The 8,971-nt window shown below is 60.4% G+C and overlaps 3 protein-coding genes across 3 annotated transcripts in view; 2 read left to right on the top strand and 1 right to left on the bottom strand.

Annotated features, from left to right (window-relative positions):
- The first annotated feature begins 541 nt into the window (after window positions 1–541).
- Window positions 542–2,942, top strand: LOC104055049 (cathelicidin-3-like). The gene is made up of 4 exons (XM_054059220.1): window positions 542–777; window positions 2,392–2,499; window positions 2,620–2,703; window positions 2,812–2,942. Exons 1-4 carry the CDS (start codon window positions 610–612, stop codon window positions 2,887–2,889), a joined length of 438 nt encoding a protein of 145 aa, XP_053915195.1. The 5' UTR covers window positions 542–609; the 3' UTR covers window positions 2,890–2,942.
- A 725-nt stretch (window positions 2,943–3,667) lies between these two features.
- KIF9 (kinesin family member 9) overlaps window positions 3,668–8,971 on the top strand; it is a 57,257-nt gene continuing 51,953 nt past the window's right edge. The window contains exon 1 of the mRNA XM_054059207.1: window positions 3,668–3,727. The gene's annotated coding sequence lies outside the window, so the exon portion shown is untranslated. The remainder of the gene's footprint in view (window positions 3,728–8,971) is intronic.
- Window positions 5,658–8,827, bottom strand: LOC104055048 (cathelicidin-2-like). Its single transcript, XM_054059219.1, has 4 exons — window positions 8,586–8,827; window positions 7,404–7,511; window positions 7,228–7,311; window positions 5,658–5,816 (listed from the first exon to the last, which is right to left on the bottom strand). The coding sequence occupies exons 1-4, from the start codon at window positions 8,751–8,753 to the stop codon at window positions 5,706–5,708; spliced, it is 471 nt and encodes a 156-aa protein (XP_053915194.1). The 5' UTR covers window positions 8,754–8,827; the 3' UTR covers window positions 5,658–5,705.

Below are 8,971 nucleotides of genomic sequence, written 5' to 3'. Positions count from 1 at the left end.
AGCTTCTGCTGTCACCATGGTCCTTGGAGGTCCCTGTGGCGCTCTCTCCTCTCTGCACCATCTCAGGGAGTGGGAGTGGTCCTCAAGGTCCTGTAGACCCCACCATGCCCAGAAAAGGACCTTCTAGGGCTGTGTCCCCAAAGTGGGACCAGAAACACCACCACCCACACTTGGTCCGTGCTCTCCATTGGGGTTGGGAATGGTCCTCAAGGTCCTGTAGACCCCACCATGCCCAGAAAAGGACCTTCTAGGGCTGTGTCCCCAAAGTGGGACCAGAAATGCCACCACCCACACTTGGGCCGTGCTCTCCATTGGGGTTGGGAATGGTCCTCAAGGTCCTGTAGACCCCACCATGAGCAGCCGAGGAGCTCCCAGGGCTGGAGACCCCCTGGAAAGTGGAGCTGTGTCCCCAAAGGGGACCCAGAAATGCCCCCCGATGTCCTCGGGCCACGCTCAGGACCTCCTGTTGGGTGCGGCGTCCTTCCCCCCACCCCACGCCAACGGCCGCTCTGTGGGTTGGCGCAGGTGTTTCCGGAGGGAAGGAGTTGGGGTTCCTCGGGGTTCCCGGGAGGGATAAAAGGGGCGGCGGTGGTGGCGGTGGGGCCGAGGATGGGGGGCTCCTGGGTGCTGGTGCTGCTGGGGCTGGGGGGCGCCTGGGCCCTCCCGGCGCCCCTCTCCTACCCGCAGGCGCTGGCTCTGGCCGTCGACTCCTACAACCAGCGCCCCGACGCCCAGAAGGTCTTCCGCCTGCTCAGCTCCGACCCCGAACCCACCCCGGTGAGGGACACCCCCCGAGCCGTGACCCCCACCCGGGCACCGCCCTGCGCTCCTGAACCCCATCTGCTGCTGAACCCCATCTGCTCCTGAACCCCCATCCCCTCCTGAACCCCATCCGCTCCTGAACCCCATCTGCTGCTGAACCCCATCCGCTGCTGAACCCCCATCCGCTCCTGAACCCCCATCCCCTCCTGAACCCCCATCCCCTCCTGAACCCCCATCTGCTGCTGAACCCCCATCCGCTCCTGAACCACCATCCGCTCCTGAACCCCATCTGCCCCTGAACCCCCATCCGCTCCTGAACCCCCATCTGCTCCCGAACCCCCATCTGCTCCTGAACCCCCATCCGCTCCTGAACCCCCATCCCCTCCTGAACCCCCATCTGCTCCTGAACCCCCACCTGCTCCTGAACCCCCATCCGCTGCTGAACCCCCATCTGCTGCTGAACCCCATCTGCTGCTGAACCCCATCCGCTCCTGAACCCCCGTCTGCTCCTGAACCTCCATCCGCTCCTGAACCCCCAACGGCTCCTGAACCCCCATCCGCTGCTGAACCCCATCTGCTCCTGAACCCCCATCCGCTCCTGAACCCCCATCCGCTCCTGAACCCCCATCCGCTCCTGAAACCCCATCCCCTCCTGAACCCCCATCCGCTCCTGACTTTTATCCACTCATGACCCCCATCCCCGCATGACCCTGGTCCACTCATTACCTCCATCCTCTCCTGACCCCCATCCACTCGTTACCCCCACCCACTCTTGACCTTCATCCACTCTTGACCTTCATCCACTTCTGACCTCCATCCATTCCTGCCCCCCATCCACTCGTGACCCCCGTCCACTCCTGATCTCCATCTACTCATGAGCCCACCCACTCGTTACCCCCACCCACTCTTGACTTTCATCCACTTCTGATCTCCATCCACTCGTGACCCCCATCCACTCGTGACCCCCACCCACTCGTGACCTTCGTCCACTCTTGACCTTCATCCACTTCTGACCTCCATCCACTCTTATCCCCATCCACTCGTTACCCCCACCCACTCGTTACCCCCACCCACTCCTGACCTTCATCCACTCTTGACTTTCATCCACTTCTGACCTCCATCCACTCATGACCCCATCCACTCGTGACCCCCATCCACTCGTTACCCCCACCCACTCCTGACCGCAGTCCACTCCTGACCTCCACCCACTCCTGACCCCCACCCACTCCTGACCCCCACCCACTCCTGACCTTCATCCACTCTTGACTTTCATCCACTTCTGATCTCCATCTACTCATGACCCCATCCACTCATGACCCCCATCCACTCGTGACCCCCATCCACTCGTGACCCCCACCCACTCCTGACCTTCGTCCACTCTTGACCTTCATCCACTTCTGACCTCCATCCACTCTTATCCCCATCCACTCGTGACCCCCATCCACTCGTGACCCCCACCCACTCTTGACCTCCATCCACTCCTGACCCCAGTCCACTCGTTACCCCCACCCACTCATTACCCCCACCCACTCCTGATCCCCACCCACTCCTGATCCCCATCCACTCCTGATCTCCACCCCCTCGTTACCCCACCCTCTCCTGACCCCCACGCTCTCCTGACCCCCACAGGATGTCCAGCTCCGCTCTCTGCAGAACCTCAACTTCACCCTGATGGAGACGCGCTGCCCGGCGCGCTCGGCTCTCCGCCCCGACTCCTGCGAGTTCAAGGAGGACGGGGTGAGAACCTTGAAGAGGTCCCTCACCTCCCATGGGGTCCACCACCTTCCCTGAGGTCCCCAATCTGGGGACAATGTCCCCCCCGAGGTGTCCCCCTTGTTCACCCTCAGCTTCCTGCAGGTCATCAAGGAGTGCTCGGCGCCCGTGTCCCAGCGTGGTAACCCCACCGTGTTTGATGTCACCTGCGTGGACTCCACTGTGGACGTGAGTTGAGGGGTTCTATGGGGGGTGGTGGAACCACAGAGCCTGGAGGGGAGGAATTGGGGGGACCCCCATGGTCCCCCCACCCCATGGTGCCCTCTGTCCTTGCAGCCTGTCCGTGTCAAGCGCCTCTGGCCACTGCTGACGGTGGCCTTTGGTATCTTCAAGTCCATCAAGCTGAAGACATGAAACCTTCTTGAGGTGCCATCGTCTTGGAGATCTTGGATTTGATGTCCCCCCCATTCCCGAATAAAGCTGCTTCCCAGCTCCTCTGTGTCTTTTCCTCCCGCTGTCACCCCACCGGCAACAGGGGACACGTTGGGTGGAGACCATCCTGATGGATGAAGGTCTCAGGGTGGGGGGATTGGGGTTGGGTTGGGCGTCACTATCTCCTCAAGGCCTTCTCCTGGCATTGGCCTCGTGTAGGGACTGAGTTCCCCACTGCGCCCAAAACATCTTGGGGACAACAGGAACTCATGGGGACCTCGTGTGGGGCACAGCCCGTGGGCTCCTTCATCCATTGAGGGATGGAGATGACAGGAGGAGACAGAGAGTCCTGGATTGGGTTGGAAGGGACCTCAAAGCCCATCCAGTTCCACCCCCTGCCATGGACAGGGACACCTCCCACTGGTTCAGGTTGCTCCAAGCTCCATCCAACGTGGCCTTCAACACCTCCAGGGATGGAGCAGCCACAGCTTCTCTGGGCAACCTGGGCCAGGGCCCTCCCCACCCTCAGCATGAAGAATTTCTTCATAAGATCTCATCTAAATCTTCTCCTTCCAATTTAAAGCCGTTCCCGACTCGTTCCACCCCCACATTCCTTTGGGAACAGCCCCTCCGCAGCTTTCTTGGAGACCCTTCAGGTTCTGGAAGGTCTCTCTAAGGTCTCCTCTAAGGAGCCTTCTCTTCTCCAGGCTGAACAACCCCAACTCTCTCAGCCTGTCCTCGGATGGGAGGTTCTCCAGCCCTCACATCATCCTTGGAGCCTCCTCTGGACCCGTTCCAACAGCTCCATCTCCTCCTTCTGGTGAGGATTCCAGAACTGGACATGATTCTCCAGATGAGGTCTCCAGGAGAGGAGCAGAGGGTCAGAATCCCCTCAGTCCCTGCTGGCCACGCTGCTCTGGATGCAGCCCAGGACACGGGTGGTTTCTGGGCTGGGAGCGCACGTTGTGGCTCATGTCGAGCTTCTCCTCCCCAACACCCCAAGTCCTTCTCCTGAGGGCTTCTCTCCATCCCATCATCTCCCATCCTATCCTGAAACCATGGATTGCCCCAACCCAGAGGTAGGACCTTGCCCTTGGCCTGGTTGAACCTCATGAGGTCCTCCCAGCCTCACTTCTCCAGCCTGTCCAGGTTCCTCTGGATGACATCCCGTCCCTCAGGAGCACCATCCTCACCACTCAACTTGGTGTCATCTCCAAACATGCGGATCCCATCATTTGTGTCCTCAATGAAGGCACCGGTCCCAGTGTGGACCCCTGAGGGCCACCACTCGTCATTGATCTCTACGTGGACATTGAGCTGTTGACCACTACCCTTTGGGTGCCACCATCCAACCGACTCCTCACCCACCAGAGGGTCCACCCATCAAATCCACTTCTCTCCGGTTTAGAGAGAAGGATGCGGATCACATCAAACCAATTCATTCCATGTCATCCCCATCATCTCCATGACATCATTGTCCCTGTGGTGTTCTGTCCCCCCAAAACCAGTGGTGAGGCCACAGGGGAGGCACCAAGGCCAGGAGTCCACCATGGAGCTGCAGGAGAAGGGACAGGAGGTTCAGCTCCTGAGGGGCCTCAGGAGGTCATCACCACCAGTTTGACGCGAGGACGTTGGGACACAGGGATGAGGTGCACCTTGGTGACCCAAGAGTGGTCTCCTTGGAGGTGTGGTTCCCACATCAGTGGACACGGGAAAAACGATGGATGTCATCTCGCTGGACCTCTGTAAGGCCTTGGTGCCACGTGACATCAAGGTCTTGATGTCCACATGGAGATCCGTGACAAACGGTGGACCTCAGGGGTCCATACAGGGACCAGAACTTCATTAATGACACAGACTGAGATTAATGATCTAATTTGCCACCAACCAGAACCCCCAGATCCCATCTCTGGAGGTGTTGAAGGCCACGTTGGATGGGGTTTGGAGCAACCTGAGCCCGTGGGAGGTGTCCCTGCCCATGGGAAGGAGGTGGAACTGGATGGGCTTTGAGGTCCCTTCCAACCCAACCCATTCCATGAAGCTTCTTTTGGGGTGGAGATGCCAACTCCTCCATCCAAGCCCTTGATCCTCAAGGTTGCGAGGTCCGAGGTGGCACATGGAGACGATGAGGGATGTGGGGAGAGGACCCTGGAGGTGTTGAAGGCCACGTTGGATGGGGTTTGGAGCAACCTGAGCCCATGGGAGGTGTCCCTGCCCATGGGAAGGAGGTGGAACTGGATGATCTCTAAGGTCCCTTCCAACCCAACCCATTCCATGAAGCTTCTTTTGGGGTGGAGATCCCAACCCCTCCATCCAAGCCCTTGATCCTCAAGGTTGCGAGGTCCGAGGTGGCACATGGAGATGATGAGGGATGTGGGGAGAGGACCCTGGAGGTGTTGAAGGCCACGTTGGATGGGGTTTGGAGCAACCTGAGCCCATGGGAGGTGTCCCTGCCCATGGGAAGGAGGTGGAACTGGATGAGATTTAAGGTCCCTTCCAACCCAACCCATTCCATGAAGCTTCTTTTGGGGTGGAGATCCCAACCCCTCCATCCAAGCCCTTGATCCTCAAGGTTGTGAGGTCCGAGGTGGCACATGGAGATGATGAGGGATGTGGGGAGAGGACCCTGGAGGTGTTGAAGGCCACGTTGGAGGGGGTTTGGAGCAACCTGAGCCTGATGAATGTGGGGAGAGGACCCTTCTTGGCTCCTGCCTCAGTTTCCCCCTCCCCCTCAGCACCCAAGGAGCAGCGAGGAGGTCAGATCACACACTTTGGCCACCGGTGGCCTCTTTATTGGCTCAGCCGAGGCCGATGGAGCCGTGGGCGCCGAGGTTGAAGCTGATCCTGGGCCGAAAACGTCGGACTCTGCTCAGGAAGCGTCCGAATCGACCCCTCTGGACGAGAACCGGCTGCCGGAAGGACAATGAGGTCATGGAGGCTGCTCAGGACCTTACACGCAGGACTTCATCCAGGAACCCACCCAGGAACCCATCCAGGATGTTACATCTGGGATTCCTTGCCCAGGAACCCATCCAGGACCCCATCCAGGACCTCACATCTGGGATTCCTTGCCCAGGAACCCATCCAGGACCTCATCCAGGACATCACATCCGGGATTCCATGCCCAGGAACCATCAAGGAACCCATCCAGGACTCCATCCAGGACCTCAGACCTGGGATTCCATGTCCAGGAACCATCAAGGAACCCATCCAGGACCTCAGACCTGGGATTCCATGTCCAGGAACCATCAAGGAACCTATCTAGGACTCCATCCAGGACCTCAGACCTGGGATTCCATGTCCAGGAACCATCAAGGAACCTATTTAGGACTCCATCCAGGACCTCACACCTGGGATTCCATGCCCAGGAACCATCAAGGAACCCATCTAGAACTCCATCTAGGATCCTTGGTGGACACCACACCCATGTTCCTGCTCCCAGGACCCTTGGTGGACACCATACCCATGTCCCTGCTCCCAGGACCCTTGGTGGACACCACACCCATGTCCTTGCTCCCAGGATCCTTGGTGGACACCACACCCATGTTCCTGCTCCCAGGACCCCTGGAGGACCTTCCACCCATGTCCCTGCTCCCAGGATCCTTGGTGGACCCCACACCCATGTCCTTGCTCCCAGGACCCTTGGTGGACCCCACACCCATGTCCTTGCTCCCAGGATCCTTGGTGGACACCACACCCATGTTCCTGCTCCCAGGACCTTTGGTGGACACCACACCCATGTCCCTGCTCCCAGGATCCTTGGTGGACACCACACCCATGTCCCTGCTGCCAGGACCCTTGGTGGACACCATACCCATGTCCTTGCTCCCAGGACCCTTGGTGGACACCACACCCATGTCCCTGCTCCCAGGACCCTTGGTGGACACCACACCCATGTCCTTGCTCCCAGGACCCTTGGTGGACACCATACCCATGTCCTTGCTCCCAGGACCCTTGGTGGACCCCACACCCATGTCCTTGCTCCCAGGACCCTTGGTGGACACCACACCCATGTCCCTGCTCCCAGGACCCTTGGTGGACACCACACCCATGTCCTTGCTCCCAGGATCCTTGGTGGACACCATACCCATGTCCCTGCTCCCAGGATCCTTGGTGGACCCCACACCCATGTCCTTGCTCCCAGGACCCTTGGTGGACCCCACACCCACGTCCCTGCTTCCAGGTTCCCCCCATCCCACCCTGAAGACATCAAGGTGTCCCTTTGGAGAGCAGCAGACCCCAAGACACGTGGTGGGAGGAGGGACACCAGCACCCTGACCCCCACCTATGGGTGCCACCACGTGCTGGACCCCAACTTACATCTGAGGAGACATCCACGCAGCGCAGGTCGATCTCGGAGGAGCTCTGGAAGAACTTCACGGGCCCCGAGCACTCCTTGATGACCTGAGGTGGGGAGGACACGTGGTGTCACCTCAGGTGGGGACACCCAGGACCTTCCTGGTGTGTCCTCCATCCACCTCCGTCCTCGTCCTCACCCCGTTCTCCTTGAAGTCGCAGTCGTCGGGGTTGGCGCGGGCGATGGGGCCACACTCGGTCTCCATGAGGCTGAAGTTGAGGGTCTTCAACTTGGTCAACTCCACATCCTGGGTGTCACCGGTGAGGGGACACGAGAGGGTGGGGGTCAAAAGAGGGATGGGAGTCATGAGTGGATGGAGGTCAGGAGAGGACAGGAGTCAGGAGAGGACAGGAGATCATGAATGGATGGGGGTCACGAGTGGATGGGGGTCAGGATTGGATGGAGGTCAGGAGTGGATGGAGGTCAGGAGTGGATGGAGATCAGGAGTGGATGAAGGTCACGAGTGGATGGAGGTCAGGAGTGGATGGAGATCAGGAGTGGATGAAGGTCAGGAGTGGGTGTGGGTCAGGAGAGGATGGAGGTCATGAGTGGATGGAGGTCATGAGAGGATGGAGGTCATGAGTGGATGGGGGTCAGGAGTGGATGGGGTTCAGAAGTGGATGAAGGTCAAGAGAGGATGGAGGTCATGAGTGGACGAGGGTCATGCGGGGATGGGGGTCATGAGTGGATGAAGATCAGGAGCAGATGGGGTTCAGGAGTGGATGGGGTTCAGGAGGGGATGGGGTTCAGGAGGGGATGGGGTTCAGCAGCGGATGGGGTTCAGGAGGGGATGGGGTTCAGGAGCAGATGGGGGTTCAGGAGGGGATGGGGTTCAGGAGCAGATGGGGGTTCAGGAGGGGATGGGGTTCAGGAGCGGATGGGGGTTCAGGAGCAGATGGGGTTCAGGAGCAGATGGGGTTCAGGAGCAGATGGGGGTTCAGGAGCGGATGGGGTTCAGGAGGGGATGGGGGTTCAGGAGTGGATGGGGTTCAGTAGCAGATGGGGTTCAGGAGCGGATGGGGTTCAGGAGCAGATGGGGTTCAGGAGGGGATGGGGGTTCAGGAGCGGATGGGGTTCAGGAGCAGATGGGGTTCAGGAGGGGATGGGGGTTCAGGAGCGGATGGGGTTCAGCAGCGGATGGGGTTCAGGAGGGGATGGGGGTTCAGGAGCGGATGGGGTTCAGCAGCGGATGGGGTTCAGGAGCGGATGGGGGTTCAGAAGCAGATGGGGTTCAGCAGCGGATGGGGTTCAGGAGGAGATGGGGTTCAGGAGCGCAGGGCGGTGCCCGGGTGGGGGTCACGGCTCGGGGGGTGTCCCTCACCGGGGTGGGTTCGGGGTCGGAGCTGAGCAGGCGGAAGACCTTCTGGGCGTCGGGGCGCTGGTTGTAGGAGTCGACGGCCAGAGCCAGCGCCTGCGGGTAGGAGAGGGGCGCCGGGAGGGCCCAGGCGCCCCCCAGCCCCAGCAGCACCAGCACCCAGGAGCCCCCCATCCTCGGCCCCACCGCCACCACCGCCGCCCCTTTTATCCCTCCCGGGAACCCCGAGGAACCTCAACTCCTTCCCTCCGGAAACACCTGCGCCAACCCACAGAGCGGCCGTTGGGGTGGGGTGGGGGGAAGGACGCGGCACCCAACAGGAGGTCCTGAGCGTGGCCCGAGGACATCGGGGGGCATTGCTGGGTCCCCTTTGGGGACACAGCTCCGCTTTC

This window comes from Cuculus canorus, chromosome 2 (assembly GCF_017976375.1).
Source record: "Cuculus canorus isolate bCucCan1 chromosome 2, bCucCan1.pri, whole genome shotgun sequence".
NCBI lineage: Eukaryota > Metazoa > Chordata > Aves > Cuculiformes > Cuculidae > Cuculus > Cuculus canorus.
The sequence above is the reverse complement of the archived record's forward strand: the minus strand, read 5'-3'. Positions and strand labels throughout refer to the sequence as shown.

Coding starts and splice junctions, on each gene's coding strand:
- LOC104055049 (XM_054059220.1), top strand. CDS start 610: ATGGGGGGCTCCTGGGTGCTGGTGCTGCTGGGGCTGGGGGGCGCCTGG. Junction 2,500..2,619: donor GCGAGTTCAAGGAGGACGGG/GTGAGAACCTTG, acceptor AGCTTCCTGCAG/GTCATCAAGGAGTGCTCGGC. Junction 2,704..2,811: donor GCGTGGACTCCACTGTGGAC/GTGAGTTGAGGG, acceptor CTGTCCTTGCAG/CCTGTCCGTGTCAAGCGCCT.
- LOC104055048 (XM_054059219.1), bottom strand. CDS start 8,753: ATGGGGGGCTCCTGGGTGCTGGTGCTGCTGGGGCTGGGGGGCGCCTGG. Junction 7,312..7,403: donor GCGACTTCAAGGAGAACGGG/GTGAGGACGAGG, acceptor TCCCCACCTCAG/GTCATCAAGGAGTGCTCGGG. Junction 5,817..7,227: donor GCGTGGATGTCTCCTCAGAT/GTAAGTTGGGGT, acceptor TCCTTCCGGCAG/CCGGTTCTCGTCCAGAGGGG.